Source organism: Oryctolagus cuniculus, chromosome 4 (assembly GCF_964237555.1).
Source record: "Oryctolagus cuniculus chromosome 4, mOryCun1.1, whole genome shotgun sequence".
In the NCBI taxonomy this organism is placed as follows: Eukaryota; Metazoa; Chordata; class Mammalia; order Lagomorpha; family Leporidae; genus Oryctolagus; species Oryctolagus cuniculus.
In genome coordinates this window covers 176,093,004-176,114,998 of record NC_091435.1, presented here as the reverse complement: position 1 = coordinate 176,114,998, position 21,995 = coordinate 176,093,004, and the positions used below count along the sequence as shown (strand labels likewise).

The 21,995-nt window shown below is 39.5% G+C and overlaps 1 protein-coding gene across 5 annotated transcripts in view; it reads left to right on the top strand.

Moving 5' to 3' along the window:
* Positions 1-21,995, top strand: part of LOC138849512 (uncharacterized) — a 70,103-nt gene that overhangs the window by 23,728 nt on the left and 24,380 nt on the right. For all 5 annotated transcript variants that reach the window (XR_011388403.1, XM_070073232.1, XM_070073233.1 and 2 more), the window contains 11 exons: positions 2,285-2,394; positions 3,080-3,266; positions 5,056-5,206; positions 6,354-6,446; positions 9,746-9,936; positions 11,313-11,474; positions 13,614-13,723; positions 14,851-15,040; positions 16,478-16,589; positions 19,195-19,436; positions 20,794-20,955. Coding sequence is in view for 4 of the 5 variants with exons in the window: in XM_070073232.1 (XP_069929333.1) it covers positions 2,285-2,394; positions 3,080-3,266; positions 5,056-5,206; positions 6,354-6,446; positions 9,746-9,936; positions 11,313-11,474; positions 13,614-13,723; positions 14,851-15,040; positions 16,478-16,589; positions 19,195-19,436; positions 20,794-20,955 (1,710 nt within the window). In the remaining variant the exon portion in view is untranslated. The remainder of the gene's footprint in view (positions 1-2,284; positions 2,395-3,079; positions 3,267-5,055; positions 5,207-6,353; positions 6,447-9,745; positions 9,937-11,312; positions 11,475-13,613; positions 13,724-14,850; positions 15,041-16,477; positions 16,590-19,194; positions 19,437-20,793; positions 20,956-21,995) is intronic.

The window sequence follows — 21,995 nt, the reverse complement described above, 5'->3', positions numbered from 1 at the left end:
AGAACTTCCACTTTGACTATCACCTTGTCTAAATAAGATAAGAGTCGGTGAACTCAAAAGGCTTCCATAGCCTTGGAAACTCATGACTGGAGCAAAGGGAGATTACTGATGCCATAAACAGGAGTGCCAATTTGTAAAGTCAACAACAGGAGTCACTGTGCACTTACTCCTCATGTAGGATCTCTGTCCTTAATGTGCTGTACATTGTGATTTAATGCTATAATGAGTACTCAAACAGCATTTTTCACTTTGTGTTTCTATGTGGGTGCAAACTGTTGAAATCTTTACTAAATGTATACTAAATTGATCTTCTGTATATAAAGAGAATTGAAAATGAATCTTGATAAGAATGGAAGGGGAGAGAGAGTGGGAAAGGGGAGGGTTGCGGGTGGGAGGGAAGTCATGGGGGGGAGCCAATGTAATCCATAAGCTGTACTGTGGAAATCTATATTCGTTAAATAAAAGTTAAAAAAATTGATTTCCCTTTAAGTTTGTTTCAGTGCAATTGCTAAGACCTGTGACTGTCCACTCATGCTGTTTATTTGTCCTCTTTAAGCTTTTTATTTTCTCAGAGGATCTCAGATCCAGACCTCATTGTGGATCTCTCTGATGTTGTTACAATTTCTTAGTTACATATTGTCTCATTTGAAACTCTACCTTTTGTGGTTCAGATAGTTCAGTAGATACTATCTCAAATCCTCTTCAGCCCTATTAGGTGATTTTCTGCAAATTGTCCCTATTTTTATGAAGCAGCCTATGAGTGTGAGGGATGGAGGGAACTATTTTCTTGTTCACCGACAGCATTGCAAATGGATGCTAAACTTCTGAAAAGCTCAGTTTTGAATCCTACATTTCATTGTCTCAGTATATGTCCATGATGATAACCTAAGTGGGTTTGGTGCCTGACTCCCTAGGGATTTCTGAGTTGCTAATTTCCAGCTTCATTCCACTGTGGTCTGAGAAGCTGCATGGTATGATTCTAATTCTTTTGAATTTGCTGAGACTTGTTTTATGGCCTAGTATGTGATCAATCCTAGAGTAGGTTCCATGCACTGCTGAGAAGAATGTAAAATCTTTAAATGTAGGATTGAAAGTTCTGTAGATATGTATTAGATACATTTGGGCTATAGTGTTGATTAAATCTGCTGTTTCCTTGTTGATCTTCTGTCTGGTTGATCTGTCCATTTCTGAGAGAGGAGTATTTAAGTCCCCCAAATCTATTGTATTGGATTTTTACCATGTCTTCTTAATGAAAGCCCAGTTTTCAAAATAAAATTCACATTAAGCTTTTGAAAACTGTTACAGAAGTCTACGATAGTAAGCAAATATTTGAGTTACAATGAATGAAAACGAAATGAAATGAATGAAAAAATGCACAAAATTTCCAACATAAGGGAATATACTGAATGGCATGGGGTTGCCCATTAGGATAGGAACGCATTCCTCAATCTTCTGCTTATGTTAAACAGCAGGAGATTTAGATAGCATAAAAGTGGAAGCACTGGTTATTGTGAAGAGCTTCTCTCAATGAGTACCTGTAGTTAAAGTCAGAAGGCCCCATCTCCAGTTTCCATGTGGATGTGAATGCCTGTGTTTTTAGCTCATTTGATTCAGGACCTTTCAAATGCTTAAAAGCATTGTTCTTAAAAATTCCCCAAGATGCCCCAACTGTAAGCACATGGATAGGAGGTGTATAGAGTAAATATTGTCTGGTATTCCCTTAATTTTAATTGTGGATGAGACTATTTGATCATGCACATGCATTTAGACTTGATGAAGTTATTGGTGATTGAATTTTGCTTTTCTGGGAACATGGATCACCATGCAATATTCTTCTCTTTATTTTCTATCACTGCTAAATATAATTTCTTTGAAGATTTGGAGGAAGTAAAGGCATAACTCTGAAATAATCAAGCAAACTGTAAATGTTTATTTGTTTTCAAGAAATAGTCTGACTTGGGGTAAATTATTACCAGACTATCAGTTTGCACAGGTTTGCTATGCCCATAAAAACAAGTTCCATACAATAGGACAAGCCTTGTTCCCAATCCCCAACACTGCCCACCAAAGTCTCCTTTAAGCTTCTAATTTCATTCAGAAGAGTCGTTTCTGCATGTGCGAATCACTGTAAAATTAAAGGCCCACCTTCAAGGTAGGTGACAGCTTGTATAGCTGTGAAGAAAGTGAAAGTAAACAGAATCTTTCAGCAGAATGTTTTCTCTGTAATTTCTCCAATATGTATTTGCCAACAAGTTAATGTGGCTTATTTTTCCATCTTTTTAAGGTTTTTCTGCAAGCTAACAAAGAAAGTATATTTGTGACCAGTCTCTGGGATCAGGGGCTTGGTGTTCTTGCTGATGCAAATGAGGATAAAGAAATAACTACAATCCAAAGGTGACGATGTGATAATTTCTCTACTCTGGGCATGTCTGGAATATACAACCAACATTTTCTCACAGAACTATTAGCTTCTGTGTTGGAGCCTTATCCAGTAAAATATTAACCAACATGAAATTGTTGATTTTGTCACACACATGGTAGCCAGTTTCAATGGACATACAGGATTACCACTGTCATCAGTGAGGAAATCCATGAGTCAAAGAGATGCTATTAAACCAAATTACCCAATTATCAATATTAACATTGTCAAAAAGTTACCTAAGCAGATAAGGCTACATGTGATTAAGGAATTGAATTCAGTGACTGATTTTTCCATGCATTAATGCCTGCAGTGAGTTTGTTAGATAATAGGCTTTTGCCATGAGGCAGCATTCTTGTCTTATTCTCCCATTCAATTAAAGTGTCATTTAATTTCAGTGAGCTTGTAGTTGAGCATGTTCAGGGATGCAAAAAGTGTTTGTAGTATACTTCTGTTAATTTAGATATGAGAAGTTGCCAAAATTAGAATATATGGTTGGGTTTCAACAAATTTGCAGGCAATGTTTGTAAGACACATTGTTGCATTTCCCTGTATTTGCACTGGGTTGTGTCAATGGAATTAAAAATATTCTGTTGTCTATCTGTACATACTGTTTCCTTGTCAAATGTCCTGCTTTAAGATTGTATTTTCTATCTACAGACTCTCAAGACACTTTCCAAAAGCCAGTGATATTTTGTGGTACATGTTGGGGTTCTTTCCCAAAATTTTTCAACATTCCTCATTACATCCAAAGACAACTTTGAACTCACCATTGTGCGTTGTTCCAAGCATGCTTTCCCATTGGCCATCAACTTCCAGAATCTCATCACTGGAAGAGAACCAGGAGGTAATAGGATGCTTTATTTTGGTACTCTGAGGAGCAGAATGCCTTTTGGAAAATGTAATTCAGGATAGGAATTCTTTTTTTCATTATTTATTTGAAATGCAGAGTTACAGAGAGAGGTAGAGACAGAGAGGTCTTCCATCTGCTAGTTCACTCCCCAGATGGCCGCAACAGCTGGTGCTGAGCTGATCCGAAACCAGGAGCTTCTTCCTGGTCTCCCACATGGGTACAGGGGCCCAAGGACTTGGGCCATCTTCTACTGCTTCCCCAGGCAATAGCAGAGAGCTGGATTGGAAGAGGAGCAGCCAGGACTAGAACCAGCTCCTGTGTGGGATGCCAGCACTTCAGACCAGGTTGTTAACCCTCTGCGCCACAGCCCCGGCCCCCAGGAAATGAATTCTGATGGGCAAAATTATAGAGCAAAAAATTAATAAAACTTTGGAGTGTCAAGGTTATTTATTCTGTTCTGGAAGTTATGGAAATGTGGGTTCTAAGCAGAGAATTGATAATATTGAGACACTTCTTTCCAATCCAGGAGATAACTCACTGATATGATTAAACCACAGAGAGAGAAGCAGCTCATGTTATATAACCTGGAATCTGGTCTTCGTAATTGGGCAAACCGATGTGCAACTCTGGCTGTCATCATTGAGGGTTGTGGGAAATTGGACAAGGTTTCCACACCAGGATTTCCTCTGCTGAGCAGTGGTACTGGTGATAATGACCATCTCCTGAGTTCACTATTGACTTCCTGGTTGGCTTGAGCTAGATATAGCTCCACACAGTGACTTCCTCTGCCATTTGTGGCACATTCAGACTCATGCCCATCTATCCTTTCATTTTGGCTACTGCAATCTGAAAATGAGCTGAAATTTCCAGAGCATTCTAGTGGAACTGCAGCATTCCAAGTCAATCATAGCTCTTCCCCAAGATCCTCCGGTATGTAAGGCTGGGTTGAGGTACAGCAATCCTGCTAGCAACTGCAGCTAAACTAGCAGACTTTATCCCACAGCTGGTTCCTTTCTTTCCAAAGGACTCGCCCAGAGTCTCTGCTTCCCATGTTTAAGACACCTCATTTGATAAGTGCACTTCACTCGGCTTTATCTATTGGATGGTTTACAAAACTTAGATGATAGTGTGCATCCTAACCCAAAACATCCCATAAAGGTTAACTGAAAATTATAACTTTACTGATGAATTTAGTGATATCTAAAGATTATTGACTGAGCTAGGCCACAGTCTGTAAGTCTTCTGATTAGAAGTATTTTAAGATGAGTTAGAGGCCGGCGCCACAGCTCAATAGGCTAATCCTCCGCCTGCGGCGCCAGCACACCGGGTTCTGATCCTGGTTGGGGCACTGGATTCTGTCTCAGTTGCTTCTCTTCCAGTCCAGCTCTCTGCTGTGGCCCAGGAGTGCAGTGGAGGATGGCCCAGATCCTTGGGCCCTGCACCCACATGGGAGACCAGGAGAGGCACCTGGCTCCTGGCTTCGGATCAGCGCTGGCCGCAGCGGCCATTAAGGGGTGAACCAACGGAAAAGGAAGACCTTTCTCTCTGTCTCTCTCTCTCTCTCACTGTCCACTCTGCCTGTCAAAAAAAAAAAGATGAGTTAGAAAATATTCTTGCAGCTATCATTGTTTATGTGGAAAGCTGACGCACTTTTTTATCAATTCAAGTTTTGAAAAATCCTGCTTTTTTATATTTCTGTAATGTCCAAATTTATTTATCACATGATTTATAACTATACCAAATTTAAAAGACAACCCTGTTTTCCCTCTTTTTCATGTCACAGATTTCTCTTGTTAATTCTCCTATCAAAAATTGCCTCTGCATACACAGCGATGACATCATTGCGCGCCAGATGGAGAGCAGCCTGATTTCTCCCATCAGCTTTGGGAAGAGCCCCTTCAATTCTGACACCACAAAGCATGAACATAGCTTTGGTAAGAGCTCCGTGATTGTGACCACAGTGAGAGCATGGCAGGTCCGCAGTTAAATTTCTCTGGCTGTGGTGAGAAATAAACAACAAGGTTCCCAGAGATTGTGGGTGGTACTTAGACAGTGTCTGTCCTGGTTCCCAGGGCCAATCCCAAGGACAAGAGTGCATAGCCCATAGCTGTGTCTGCTCTGTCCCAAAGCCAGAACAGATCAGGAATGGTTTCCTATTGTCTTGTGAATGAAGAGAAGATACCATGAATTCTTTGACCTAATATAGTTACTGATGCAAATTATAACTGCATGAAAGACATCATGTGATAATACTTCGGAAACACGTTTTAACTAAATTTAAGCAGATCCCATATGTGTAAGGGTACCTCACAGATTTTTGTGGCAACACAGAATTACAATAGCATTTTATCTCAGTGCTAAGGAATTCAAAGTAATGCATCCTCCCTTTATCCCAGGCATACATACACAGAATGGAAAATTGTTTTGGCATCAATTTAAAGTAATACTTTCAGTATTTCATTCTCCACAAGATTGTTGTCAGACATTTAATAAGTGTGTTAGTGTAAAACTCCCTTGAGGGACTTACAATATTGCCTCCCACCTCACACTCTGTAGGACCTGAGGCAACAGTTTTGTAGTGCCCATTGAAGGAGTTACTAAAGGAATACAATCTCGGAAAAAGCACTCGGTTTGATGTAAAGAGCGCCAAAACCTGTGCCATCATTTACCAATGATGTTATCTTTGGCATATATTCTCTGTCAGTCTCAGTTTGGTATCACAAAATAGAAATAACTGGAATATTTGCGTTTTAGGATATCCTTAGCACAAAATAGGGCAATGGTTGTAAAAATAAATTTACTTTACAAAAGCATGAATAGGGCTAGGAGAAGTTTCTGTGAGCCTAGAAACTAATACTATTCAAAGCAAGGTAATACAGCCGAGAGCCAACTGCCCATTTTGTAGGGGTGGATATTTTGGCACACGTATGAAGAGTTCCTTCCTATTTTTTTCATTTTCCTGTTCTAATGACCATAACATTGTTTTTGGGAAATAAGTAGGAATATCCATTTCTTTAGAAGTTGAGATGCATCTGCTATCTGAGAGTATTTGTACTAAAAAACCTGTTTTTCCTTCAACAGAAGAAATGCAACAAAGTCTTGAAATTAGTTTGATGCCAATTATATCAATGGACAAACAGGCACAACTGAAGGATGATGCCAAGCCCATAACTGGTAGGGACCTACCCAGCTTTATGTCCATTTTCTAAGATATAAAAGAGTAGAACCTTCAATATAAGCATGGACTCTGCTTTTCCTTTGTTTCTTCTATTGTTTTGCTGAAAACTTTTTTTTTTTTTTTTGGACAGGCAGGAGTGGACAGTGAGAGAGAGAGACAGAGAGAAAGGTCTTCCTTTTGCCGTTGGTTCACCCTCCAATGGCCGCCGCGGCCAGCGCGCTGCAACCAGCACACCGCGCCGATCCGATGGCAGGAGCCAGGTACTTATCCTGGTCTCCCATGGGGTGCAGGGCCCAAGGACTTGGGCCATCCTCCACTGCACTCCCTGGCCACAGCAGAGAGCTGGCCTGGAAGAGGGGCAACCGGGACAGAATCCGGCGCCCCGACCGGGACTAGAACCTGGTGTGCTGGCGCCGCAAGGCGGAGGATTAGCCTAGTGAGCCGCGGCGCCGGCCTGCTGAAAACTATTTATCCAAAATGTTTGCAGGCTTTCTCTGAGATTAAATTAAATCCTCACATTCTATCACATAATAGATGTATATCTGGCAAAAAAATTATGATGAGGAACATTATGTCGAGACACCATTTTTGATAGTGTTTTCCGTCCTTTGCTTTGAACATGAGTTTCCCTGGTAAAATTGTGAAAGCCACAACTTCTTAAATGTCTATGCCATTGCCTCTGGATATTGCTTTGTCAGTTCCCCTCAAATAGGGTATGGGCAAGATTCATTTTTTCCTTGCATATTTACATGTATAATCTGTAATTGCTGGCTTTTCTTCTCCATCATCTGTTCCTCTCTTGAGATGAGTGACCCATTTGCACAGAGTTGACTTTTTGTGACATTGTTTCCATCAAATTTCCATGAAGCATAAATGAATTCACCATTCTTCTACTCTTGCTTCACAATAAAGTTTATATTAATTACTTCATCAATATTGGCAGAAAATCTACTGCTCTTATGTCTTTTCAACTGGATGTCTTTCCCTTCCTAGTTCCTCAAATTATCCTATTCATATGTTATAAAACATAAATATGAATTTATTGTGGTACTGTAACTTCTAAAATATTTATTTTGAAAAAATTACAGAAGGGGGAGATATTCCAATTGCTGGTTACCTCCCAAGATGGCCACAATGGCCAGCACAGGGCTAGGCAGAAGATGGGAACTAGGGCCTTCATTTGGGTCTCTCACATGGGTGGCAGGGACCCAAGCACTTGTAACATCTTACACTGTTTTCCAAGGCCAGTAGCAGGGAGGTAGGTTGGAAATGGAGAAGCCAGGGCATGAACTGTCACTCTTAAGAGATGCCAGCATCACAGGCAGTGGCTCAATGCATTGCACCTGTATACTGGCTCCCAGTGTTGCATTTTTAAAAAGACATTTATTTGAAAGGCAAAGTTACAGAGGCAGAGGCAGGGGGTGGGGGGGAAAGGGAGGTTTACGGTATCATAGTAAATATTCTTATGGAAGAAATAGTGATTATGTAATTTATCTCATGTGTGTGACCACTTGTAAAAGCATATTTCAAAGGCAGCATTTCAGAGAAAAAGAGAAAGAGACAAAGAAAGGGATCTTCCGTCCATTGATTTATTCCTAAAATAGAAGCAATGGCCAGCCTGCCTGGTCAAAGCTAAGACAATGGAGCTTTAAGTAGTTTTCCCAAATGTGTTGCTGTAGCTTGAGCACTTGGGCCTCACTTCGCTGCTTTCCCAGATGGAGTAGCAGGAATCTGGATGAAGAACAGAATACCCAGGACTTGAATCAGCATTACAATATGAGATGACTGCATGGCAACTAACCATACTGCCACATAACACATGCCCCTGTAAACATTTTTCTGACTACTTATTTCTTTTAGTATTTGTGTAGAAGCTCACCTGATCACTCTGATCACATCTGGGCTACTCATTGGCCTGCAATCAACTGACAACTTGACTGTTCATACATGTCCAAGAATAGGGACACCAGTTGTGTAAAATGAATCAAGCTATATGTTCATGTGTAACTGAAGCAAACATTGACAAAAGTTGACATCCAAGAATTGGGTGAATTTAACAATTTAATTGTGTATTTGGTTTCTTCCTTCTTCATTTGAAAATGGTAGGTGTATGAGTTCTAGGTAGAGGTGGCATTGTTTTATGACTGTGTATCTATCCCAGAGGCTACTAAATGAGATGGAGAACTGGAATGAAATGTACTACTGGGGGAGGAGAACGAGGTGTAGGCTCTCTTGGGTCAAATGAATGAGAGAGAAAGTTGCTTTCATCAAGGATGCCAAGAGTAAGAAGCCTGTTGGGTATTCTATTACCAAGTCCCCAAAGATGTAAGTAGCATCAATCATGTCTAAGATGAGCAATTTGAAAATCACCAAATTTTGATTTGCTTGCCCAATAGAGTCATCTTGTTTTCTCTGACTCACCACTATGATCTCATATATGCAGTGATAATGTACTCCATGAACTGAAGTGTGATAAAACTTTTCTAGAGAAACCTTGCCCATTAGTTAATCAGATTATATCTCAGCTATGCAGGTGAAAATGGAAGGTACTTGGTAAGTGAGTTTATAGGATGAAAAATTAATGCAACTTATTGAGAAAGTGTGCACAGCTGCATAGGAGACACTTTAACGTCAGCTATTTTTGCTTTGAAAAGCAGCTGTTGGTCAGCACTGACTTTGCTGACGTTGCTGACTAGTCAAAATGATTTGGTTTACTTGGCCAGGGATTAGAATGAAAAGGCAATGGAGGATCATCCCACGCAACCAAGGGTTGTGACTTGATGCTGCAGCCCTCTTGAGTGAAGCTGTGTCAGAAATGACAGAGTTCTGATGTGAGATACTTGGCAATGCATGTCATTCAAAATAGTGGAGGAAACCTCAAGACGTAGAAACCCTACTTTGAAAGCATGTGATTATGAATATTTGGAAAGATATCTGACCCATGAGCCTACTGATTACAGTTGACATCAGGATATTTGTACCTCAGCATACTAAGCACTTCCTAATATGATACAACAGGCTGTGGTTGGCACTCAAGGAAGTACTCCCACAGTGTGAATTGAACCAAGTCTGTTCAAGTTCTAGATTTCATTAATTCCTAAGTGGTGGGGAATGAGAATGCATTCTTAGCACACGAATGTGTGTTTTGAAACAAATTTCAGAATATAGACCTTTCTATGCAACAGCTGACTCATTTTTTTCTAGCCAATTCAGGAAATGTACAGTCATCTAGAAATGGTAGAAATGAGGTTCCATGAATGGAACTCTGCATCTAACCATCTCACTTCTTCCACAGATTCTCACATAAAGCTTACTCAAAAACAGCATTCCACTAAAAAGAGGCTATGTCGGCATGTCTTAGGCAGAAACCACAACAAGTTGGCACCAGCACCAGCACCTGATCTGCCCATATCCCAGCAAGCACCACTATTTGGGTCCCCCCTGCAAGATGTGTGCAAAAATGACAAGCTGCCAAAGCCAGTTTTGGTAAGTCTCAGTTTAGTGTTCTATGGCCCAATGTTGTTGAGCATACTTGGTGAGGTAATGTTTCCTCATTCATGTATGTCCTCAAAGGCAGAAATCATGAGAGAGCTGCTGGCTTTGTGTGACAAATTTTGTCCACACTGCACATTGAATAGTCTGATTTAGTTATTGACCTGTGAAGAAGCAAAGATAACAGATAGAAACAGACTCTGTATTACTGGCATCAGCAAATACCACACACACCTGTGCAGAGAAATTAGAATGTGCTCTGGATGTCTGAGTCTAAGTCCACTTCCCCTTCACATTCTCTTGCTGGTTTCTTCAGAAGTTGAACTCTCTGCTCAGCTGAAGTCTTCTTTCATTTCCTCTTAGTGTAGGATAATCACTTGGACAACTTATCGTATCTCACATGTATTTCTTTCCCTCTGAAGTGCTTCAACTCAAAAATTCACCCTCCAATATGTACCCATCTTTTCATCCTAACACATCCTGTAAAATGAAATATACGGATTTGGGTCTGTGTAACTGAGAATTATATTAAAACTTCCAGTGATAACATTTTGTGAGCGTCCATTATCTCTGCCAGCTAAACATGCAGTCTAGAGAATTTTACTCTGTATTCAAGGAACTTCACCAGTTTAGATACTCGGTATATATTGCACTAGATTTAGCTCTTTCACAAAAAGTGTAGGGGGCATCTACGTGTGTCATCATCCACATCTCACCAAATGAATAAAGTGAAGCTTTAGTGTTCTGTTCTGTCTAATGTCACTGATTAAATGAGTGGACAATGCCTTGGGTCGTCTTATTATGATGCTTATTCCTCTTCTGCACTAGACATGAAGATAGAGCAGTAGCAAATGAAATATTGGCAAGCAGGGAATGCATTCAAAGAAGGCTTCAGCAAGATGACAGGTGTAAGCCTAGTTTAAAAAGAGAATTAAAACTATAGGAGGATAGAGATGAAGTGTATAGTCACCAGCAAGATAACAAATTTGGAAATGCAGTTAGCACAAAGATGCTGCACTTAGGGATAATCACTGATATTTGAGAAGACTGAGCACAGAACGGTAATTTACAAGAGGATGATCCAATAGCAGTTTTCTAGCAGAGAATTTGGATTGTAAAGTATAAAATTCCCAGAAAGAGCCGTATTGTAAGATCTACACCTCAGTTGTTTTTTGTGGTATATCAGATATGAATATGAATCGTTGGTGTTCCAAAATGTAGAGATATAACAAAATAAAATTTTTCAGTGTTGATGTCATTATGTGCCTGCAGACCTGAAACCTCACCAACGCTGTAACAGGATACACTGGCTTTCTGTGCTTATGGATATGAAATGTCATATAATATCATTTCTTCCATTTTACTCATAGGATATGCTTTTCATAATTGATCAAAAAGGTCCTACCACAAAGGCCATCTTCAGCAAATGTGCCACCTTTAAAGACTGTCTAGCTCTAAAGGAGAAATTAAATTCCAGAGAGTGTGTCGACTGGGAAAACGCATGCCCTATTGTGGTAGCAACTGTCTTGAAGGTAGGGGAAGTACTGACATCATCCATGCATGGTATGGAAGCCCAGTGTTGCATTATTTTCACCAAGTGTATCCCAAGCCATGAATAGGCATAAAGAATTCAGATTCTGAAAAACGTGACACAAACTGCACGTTAAGTGAAGACAGTCTCCAGGCTGTTCAAAACCTCATAGTTTACATTTGCTTTCTTTGAGTTCAGAGACTTCGCTCTCCTTCCATCTCAGTGCACTCTATGGGAAATACTGTAGCATTGTTAATACTATTCACAAAACAATGCCAAAACATACCCTTCTCCATGAAGAATGCTGACCCAAAGCAGCATCTTTTATCTGATGACTTTACCCTGTTTTTCTAGCACATGTCCATTTTCAAACAAAGCAAAACAAAACACTTATCAAGAATTTGAATACTGTTAGAGAAGATTTCTATGGCAAGCACACAATTTCCTAATATGAATCAGCAACAGCCAAAAGGAACATCTAAATGTCCACTTGTTTCTTCATCATGCTTTCCTTTGTCTCTTACTCCTTCATATTCAAAGTCGTTTGAGTTGTTCCAACAGTTGTGCCTTCCTCCATGTTTACCACCTCTGGAATGCTGGTCCAGTTATTACTGTGTTTACCACACAACCCACTGCAAGGAATACTGAGAAATTTACTGCCACCACAACTTGATTGGGAAGTCAAACTATGAATGCAAATGTGGTGGATACAATTAGTCTGATACTGCAAGCATTCAATGGATCCATGAAAAATAAATGTGTTTGGAAATAAAAGAGCTAAGCCAAATATATGCAGGTGCATATCCATAAGGGGAAGTAGTAGAACATAGAAAGAATGTAATCCATCAGTTTTGGTATTTAATAATAGCTGTGAACCTATACATGTTTCTGAAAATTCCTTGAGATTTGGACACGGGCTTCCCTATTCCCGAATTCCCCTTTTTCTATCAGATAAGTAGCACATGTTCAGTAATGATTGGTAACTGACCACACGTTATATACCATAATAAAAACAACAAAGTGAGTGTTGGCCTCAGAAAGGTATGTTCATAAAATTAGATTGATATTCAAGTCAGGTTCAAGACTATCCCTCTGAAGACTTTGCAATCTGGACCTTTATAATACCATGTCAAACGCTGGGGAATTCTTCTAGGTTGTAAAAGCTATAGGATCAGTACCACAATGATTTTTTTCATTGAATAATCTATTTGCATAGTGCAAATAGATTTGGCAGTTTTTGCTTGGGTTGTGTTCTGAGTCCACTCACTTATGCCACCAATGGCTCAAAATCATGGGACCAGAAAATTAGAAAGAAGATGGGATGCCACCTCATGTGAGTTTAGTACACATTAGCCAAAGATGTTCCCAGGCCTGCCTAAATGCAGAGCCAATCAAAGGTTTAGCACTTCTCTTCTCCAAACTCATAGCATGTTCCATGGTACAAAAACTGATGCCTGTCTCCTACAGGAGGTTGTTGCACACCAATAATGTAGTGAATACCACTTACTGATTCCAGCAAAGCGTATAAAAAATAACTTGTAGCCACGTATGGAAAATTCGGTAACATATGAAAGAAATTTCTATGTAAAACTGAACAGAATTTCTAAAAAGGAAAGAAGGCTGAGTTTGTTGTGGAAGTTTCTTCCCTTGAGCACACAGCTCAAGGTAGAGGGCTGAACCCTCACTTCTGTATTAGCAGAAATGCATGAGAGGGGGTATTACTTGATTTTGAACCATTCCTGTTAAGAACTAAAATGTCATGACCTGAAATGAACAGGTAAAATGTGTGTACTCCATTTTATGTCAAGAAAACAACAGAAGCAAGAATGGTGTATCATGAGATCTTATAACTCTGTACTAGTTTCCTCAATCGTACATAAAAAGGGAGTGTCAGATATGAGAGGAGACTGTTTTTCAGAGTCGCTGCTGTCCACACCCTGATTTTATGCTGACGCATTTCATCGGGAAATCCAAGCTCATGCTGCTACATCTTGAAATTGGTGGAGAGTTGTAGCCAAGCTCTGTGTGAATCAGTTTGGGTAGCACTGAAGCAGTTGAGGATTAAACGTCACTGTTTAATTTTTAGGATGCTAACACATGCATGTTCCATGAGAATAATACATGTTTTTATCTATAAAAGGATTTACTTCAAAACATACCTGGAAGCATACTTACAGTCAATTTCTATGAAAAATTCATTGGTGTTCTGGATGAAGGAAATGAGGAAGCCAAGATAGCCATGAGTAAGAGGTAAAGATGTGATACTTACTCTTTTCCGTATGCCACAAAAGTACAAGCAACATTCTCTCAGTAAAGTATCAGCTTGAAATTTATCCTTTTATCCACTTAAATTATCACCAATATCAGCACTTTGATTTTGTCACACATGTGGACACCAGTTTAGAAAGAAATGCATTCCTTGCTACTGCCCTTTAGCTTTTGTTTCTCTCCTAACATCCTTCATCTTTGTACACATACTGAATATATGACATTGATACAGGAGTAAATCCATTGGTTTTTTTAAACATTTATTTTATTTCCTTGAAAGAGTTACAGAGAGAGGTAGAGACAGAGGAAGGAGAGAGGCCTTCCATCTGCTGGTTCACTCCCCAATGGCTGCAATGACCAGAGCTGAGTTGATTCGAAGCAAGGAGCAAGGGAGCTTTTTCCAGGTCTACCATGTGGGCACAGTGTCCCAAAAACTTGGGCCATCCTCACTGAATCCCCATGCACATTAGCAAGGAACTGGATGGGAAATGGGGCAGCCAAGACCCAAACCAGAGCCAGTATTGGATGCAGGCACTGCAGGCCTAGGCTTTAACCCTTTGTGCCACAGCCCCGGCCCCAGTAAATCCATTGTTTAAAGCCAGATGGTAGAGGACAAATCAGCTGGTGATTTTTGTTTAATGGTACCAAATAGATAGTGAACCAGAGAAGTCTACAGGTGATCAAGAATTGAATTCAACAAAACATTTTCCTAGGATTCATACCTGGCTTGTCACTCAAGATAAATGAAGACCTTTTATCTCTTGTCACAAAGCAGCATTCTTGTGCTATTGCTTTATAAATCAGAAGAGTGCATTGTTTTCCACTTCTGTTTTCATTCAGTAGGCTTTATAATTGGCCACATTCTAAAGTGGAAGAATGTTTCAGGTATGCTTCTGTTAACTTAGATATGAATAGTATTTGCTGTGTTGAACACAGGATGTAATGGATTCAAAGAAAAGTCACACAAAATATTTCAAAGATAATTTGGTACATTTTCTCCACTATTTTTGTTGTATTTTACCAATGGTATAGAAGATTTTTTTCCTGTTTGAGAGGAAAACATCCTGAGTTAAAATTCTTGCTTTAATAATGCCTTTTTCTGTTTTCAGGCTTTTAGCACAGCTGCCCAAACCAAACATTCATCTCCTGCAATCTCTCTTTCGCTGTTTACACAAGATTTCACAGAAATCACCCTCGAAGGAGATGACAAGTTCTAACTTGGCATGGTGCATTACCCCAAGTCTTCTATGGCCACCAGTTGCCAGCATCCTAGATATAGCAACGGAATGGGAGAAAAAGGTAATTTTTATTTCCTATGGAGTACAGTCTCCACTTTGATTCTAAAATTTAGTATCTTAGTTCTAATGGAGTATTTGTTAATTGCACATGTTAGGTACTCCTCTGTAGAGGCAGCTATTTATCCTTTGTTGTAGTTACGGGTGGGTGAGGCATTAGGTAGGACTTTGGGAGCAGGGAGTCATTTCATTCCTATGAAAGATCAGAACACCAGATTGAAGATATCACAGAGGGGAAGGTGAAACAATGTGATAGAAATTAATTTGGACCTTGGAGATGGACAAAACAAGTTTTAAATTTGAGTCTCATCTGATATTTAACAATCATTTCAGGCCAAGCTTTGATCATATAATAATTTCAGTAGTTACAATACCAAAGGAGCTGAGTGAAATTGCTTAGTAGGCCTGGAAAATAAGGACACATGCTATGAACTTTCTGTGCTAATTGTGATTCAGAATAATAATGGGTTCATCTCTGCCGTTGGGATGTGTAATTGGGAGTTTCTATATGCCAAATAGGACATTAGCCTTTCTCCAAGCTGATCTGGAAAGCAAGGCTGGGGTGATGTATGACAGTGTGCAAAGACACACTATCAGAAATTTCTGTCTCCACAGCCTACTTTCTTTTTTCATAAAGATTTATTATATTATTTATATGAAAGTCAGAGTTACACAGAGAGGAGAGGCAGAGACAGAGAGAGAGAGAGAGAGAGAGAGAGAGAGGTCTTCCATCTGCTAGTTTACTCCCCAACTGGCTGCAATGGCCAGAGCTGCGCCATTCTGATGCCAGGAGCCAGGAGCTTCTTCCAGGTCTCCCACGCAGATGCAGGAGCCCAAGGACTTGGGCCATCCTCTACTGATTTCCCAGGCCATAGCAGAGAGCTGGATCTGAATTGGAACAGCCAGGCCTCGAACCAGCACCCATTTGGGATGCCGGCACTGCAGGTGGCAGCTTACCTGCTATGCCACAGCACCAGCCCCTCCAACAGCCTACTTTCTTGTCAGAAGAACACACTGAGATACTCTGCTCCACATGTTGACAACACTTTACACAGGAAGTGAATTTTCCAAATGTGTATCTACTGGGTCCTTTACAAATTTTAGGACAAGAATACACATCTTCATTGCAATTATCCTAGGGAATGTTAATTGAATTAAAATATTTCTAAACATATTGTCATTGAAATAAAATGCTAAAAACTAGTTAAGCCAGAAATAATAATGTTAATGCATTGACTAGAAGTACTTAAAGATTTGTCCCCTAAAACTCAAAGAATCTGACATTTCATATAGAAAATAGGTTTATGTATTTTATGACAGCTCTGAATTTTTCTCTTCTGATTTTCAAATTTTTGTAAGACCCAATGATTCATATACAAAATATGATTTCTCTTGATGCCAAAGTAAACCTACATCAACCACTTTTTGCTCTTTTTTTCAGGTTGCTCTTGTACAATTCTTGCTTGACCACTGTTCTGAGATTTTTGGAGACAGCATCACTTCCACCATCAGAGATCACCCAAAACATAGGGACCACTACCAGAAAGTTTCAGGTACCATGATTCATTTAAGTGCCTTTGATGACAAGTAGATGGACATACTGGTGGGATCATGAATAATGTTCACACAGTGTCTACCTGGGAGACCAGGGCATGTCTAAAGGACCACAGTGAGGGGCCCAGGGAGCAATATGTTCCCTCATCACAAGCTGGCCTCAGGTTTCAAACTTACACCTGTGAAGTGATGGAAATGTAAGGCGAGGCCCAGATTTCAGGAGCATTAAGAGACTTCATAGTCAACGTTATCCCTGTTAAATATAAGAGTGGGAATAAGAGAGGGAAGGGATGTACAATTTGGAACATGCTCAAGCCAACTTGCCCCAAACGGTAGAGTTAGAAACATACCAGGGGACTCCAATTCAATCCCATCAAAGTGGCATGTACCAATGCCATCTCACTAGTCCCAGTAATCAATTTCCATTCACAACTGATCATACTGATAGGACTAAGAGCCAAAGGGAGCACATAAACAAGACTAGTGTCTGCAAATACTAACCGATAGAACGAAAAAGGGAGAGAATGATCCAACATGGGAAGCAGGATACACAGCAGACTCATAGAATGGCAGATGTCCTAAACAGCACTCTGGCCTCAGAATCAGCCCTTAAGGCATGCGGATCCAGCTGAAATGCCCATGAGAGTATTTCAGGCATGGAAAGCCAAGACACTCTGGCAAAAAAAAAAAAAAAACAAAAACCACCTAAATGAAAGCTCTCCGTGAGTGAGATCCCAGTGGAAAGAACAGGTCATCAAAGAAGGAGGTACCTTTCTCTGAAGGGAGGAGAGAACTTCCACTTTGACTATCACCTTGTCTAAATAAGATAAGAGTCGGTGAACTCAAAAGGCTTCCATAGCCTTGGAAACTCATGACAAGAGCCTAGGGTGATTACTGATGCCATAAACAGGAGTGTCAATTTGTAAAGTCAACAACAGGAGTCATTGTGCACTTACTCCTCATGTAGGATCTCTGTCCTTAATGTGCTGTACATTGTGATTTAAGGCTATAACTAGTACTCAAACAGTATTTTTCACTTTGTGTTTCTGTGTGGGTGCAAACTGTTGAAATCTATACTTAATATATACTAAACGGATTTTCTGTATATAAAGAGAATTGAAAATGAATCTTGATGTGAATGGAAGGGAAGAGAGAGCAGGGGGTGGGTGGGAGGGAAGTCATGGGGGGGAGCCATTGTAATCCATAAGCTGTACTTTGGAAATTCATATTCATTAAATAAAAGTTTAAAAAAAGGATATTGGAGGTGATCCAAATGTCTAGTAAATTAGTTGAGTAAACTAAGGTAGAGTCAATGATACCTCTTTGTAATCAGTATTACACTATAAAGATGCACCACTAATTAAACAAAATCAAATTTTAAAATACATAATTTTTGAACAATCATATAAAATAAATGTTAATGAGTGAATATTTTGGTTCATACTCATGGTTGGCTGGTTAGGATTACAAGTGAATTTTATTTTCTTATGTTTACTTATTTGTGTCTTCTGTCTTTTGTTTAATTAATATGTACCACTTGTATGCACTAGCTCTTTTTAAATAGCACATTAAAATAAATGTATAACTTGTACTGACAAAACAAAGAGAGACTTCATAGTCTATGATATAGTAGCTGGATCCTTTCTCACATAAGTTTAAGGGAACCCTACCATTTGAGTATACTTCAGAAAGCAGCTCTATGTATGGAATTTAAGCCTGAGTTTATTTTCTTAATTATTCGGATAAAAGAGTTGGGGCTGGCATTGTGGTACAATGAGTTAGCTGCTACTGTGACACCAGTACCCCAGTGCAAGTTCAAGTCTCAGCTACTTAACTTCCAGTCCGACTCCCTGCTGATGTCACTGGAAGTCAGCAAATGATGAAACAAGTTCTTCAGCCTCTGCACCCTTGTCGGAGATCAATGTAGATTTCTGGATCCTGGCTTTGCTTAACCCAGCATTAACTATTGCAATCAATAGTGGAGTAAGACAGTTGATGGGAAAAAGTTCTCTCTGTCTCTTTCTCTCTCTGCCTTTCACATAAATAAGTAAATAATCAAGAAAATGGACCCAGAGAGACAGACACTGGTGAGCAAATCTTGTTTGCTGGTTCGTACCCACAATAACTGCAGTTCTGGGGCCTAAGCTGGGCCAAAGTAATGAGGGAAATTAATCCTCTTCTCCTGTTTACATGGCAGCAAACCAGCTCCTGAAACCAATACTTATATTTAAGTTAATTTTGTTAGAAAAATAATTGAAGTTGAATTGAAGGAGACTTACTATGAATATATGTGATTATGAATTTTAACTTTATTTGCATACAGAATGCCTTTTATCTTTTGAAAAGTGATCTGACTCATGAGCTCACTGATTATAGTAATACTAAGCACCTCTTACTGCAGTAAAACAGGCTGTGGCTAGCACTGTCCAGGAAGTACACCCACAGTAAGAACTGAACTCAACACTGTTCAGGCTCTAGGTTTCACTACCATTTCATCAAAGGCATAGAAGTAGAATACATCCACACTGCATGAGTGCTTTGAACAAATTTCAGAGTTCAGGCCTTTCTATGTAACCACTGGCTCACTGTCTTCTTTTTTTCTAGCCATTTCAGGAAACATGGAGTCATCTGGAAATGCTGAGAGTCTGCCTCCTCCTTCAGATCCACACCAGAAGCCAACTCAGAAACGGCGTTCCATTAAAAAGTGGCTATCTGAGCATATCAGGGGCAGAAAACACAGCAAGGTGGCACCAGAAACTTCTACGCCCACATACCAGCAAGCAAAGATATTTGGATCAATTCTACAAGATGTTTGCAAAGATGACAAGCTGCCAAAGCCAATTCTGGTAAATCCCACTCGATCCTCTATGGCCCAGTATTGTTGAGTGTACTTAGTGAGGTGCTATCTCTTCACCCCTATATATCCTCAAATGGAGAAGTCATGAGAAAGCTGCTAGCTTTGGGTGACAAACTTTGCCCATGCTATTCATTGAATGTATCTTAGTTCTTGCCCTGTGGAGAGGCAAACACAACAGACAGAAATAGACTGTGTCTACAGCACTGGCATCAGCAAACACCACATACACCTATGCAGAAAATCAGAATAGGCTTGGGTTTCTGATTCTCGGTGAGGCCATTTCCCCTTCCCATTCTCCTGTCGGCCTCTTCAGAAGTTGAACACTGCACAACTCACATTTTCTTTCCTTTCCTCTTAATGTAGGATACTCACTCTGACAACTCATCATATCTCACCTCTATTTCCTTTATCTCTCAAGTGTTTCAATACAAAAATTCACTCTTTAGCATGTATTCATCCTTTCCTTGTGACACATCCTGTCACATAAAGCCTACAGCTTTGGACCTTTATAACTGAGAATGATTAAGTTTGCAGTGGTAACATCTGCTGAGTGTCCGTTATCTGTGCCAGCTCACATGTAGAGAATTTTAGTCTATGTGTGAAGAAATTTTTCGGCATGGTATAAGTTGCCATATTCACAGAAAATGTAGGGAGTGTCTATGTGTTTCATCATGCACACCTTACTAAACAATGAAGACTTTTCCGTTGTATTTAGGTCACTGATATAAAGGGTGGCATAATATATGGACAATGCCTTTGGTTGTGTTATTCTGATTCTTATTCTATTTCTGTACTGGACATGAAGATAGAGCAATAGGAAATGAAAGACTGATGAGAAGGGAATACAATCAATGAAGGCCTCATCAAGGTGTTGAGTTTTAGTTTAAAAAGAGAATTGGAAGTATAGGAAGGTAGGGATGAGGTATGTAGTAACCATAAGGATAATAAACTGGGAATTGCATCTAGCACAAATTTGCTCACACTTGGGGACTGTGATTGATATTTGTGAAGAAAATACAGAATGGAAAATTACAAGATGATTCTGTAGAGGCCTTGATGCAGAGAACTTGAATTTTAGATCTCAAACATCCTGAAAAGAACACTAGTGTGAAATTAGGCATCTAAGATATTTTACTCTGTGAATATCAGATACGAATACGGGCTACTGCTGTTCCAAAATGTATTCAGAGACACAAAAATGGAAATTCTAGTGTTGGTTTCATTATGTGCCTCCAGACCTGAAAGCTCACATATTTTAACTATCTATCTTAACAGAAGTATACTTCCACTCTGGGCTTATGACTATGAAAGGTCATATAATATCATTTCTTTCATTTTACCCACAGGATATGCTTTTCATAATTGATCGAAAAGGTCCTGCCACAAAGGCCATCTTCAGCAAATGTGCTAACTTTAAAGACTGTCTAGCCTTAAAGGAGAAATTGAATGCTGGAGAGCGGGTTGACTGGGAAAACGCATGCCCTATTGTGGTAGCAACTGTCTTCAAGGTAGGTAATGTAGTGGCATCATGTGGCAGATCACATTCTTCACGGTTGCCCCCAGCCAACAATAGGCTTAAAAATTGGGATTCTGAAAAACATGACACAAACAGCACATCGAATGCAGCCACTCTCAATGCTATTCAATATCACATGAACCACATATGCTTTCTTTTATTTCAGAGACTTCACTTTCCTTCTATCTCAGTGCACTGTATAAGAAAATCATAGCATTAATACTATTCACTATGTCAAAACATGCCCTTCTCCATGAGAAAATATGACCTAAATTATCATGCATTTGATGATTTTCACCTTAACAAATGTCTATTTTCCAAAAGAAGGACCTAATTAAGCATTTGAAAACTGCTGGAGAAGTTTTCTATGGCAATCCCACAATTGCCTAAAGTGAATAAACAAATGCCCAAGGGGTTCATCAACATTTCCCTTTATTTCCTCTCTATGTCTTTGTCTCTCATGCCTTCACATTTAAGGTGGTATGAGTCATTGAATATTTGTGTCTTCCTTTACTTTTAACACCTCTGGAATGGTTGTTCCCTTGTTACTGTGTCTATCACAAAACTCACAGTACTGAATGTAGAGTAATTACACCACAGGCCTTGACTTGTAAATTAGACTGTGCATGCAGGTGTAATAGAAACAATTAGTTTGAGATTCTGAACATTCAAGTAACCTCTATGAAAAATAAATCCATTTAGAAATGAAAGAATTCAGACATGTACAGGTACATTTCCACAAGGGGAAATAGTAAAACATAGAAAAAATTAAATCTATCCATCTTGCTGCTTAGTAATAGCTGTCAACCTAGAGATAGTATTGAAAATTGCATGAGGTTGAGACACTGGGGCTTCTCCATTCCCCAATTCATATTTGTCACCAGATGAATATCACTGGTTCTGAAATATTTGTAATTGGCCATACTATATGCACATAATATGAACAACAAATTGAGTTTTGCCCTCAGAAAGGTATGCTCATAAAATGGACTTAATTTCCCAACAGACTCCAAGTTATCCCTCTGAAAACTT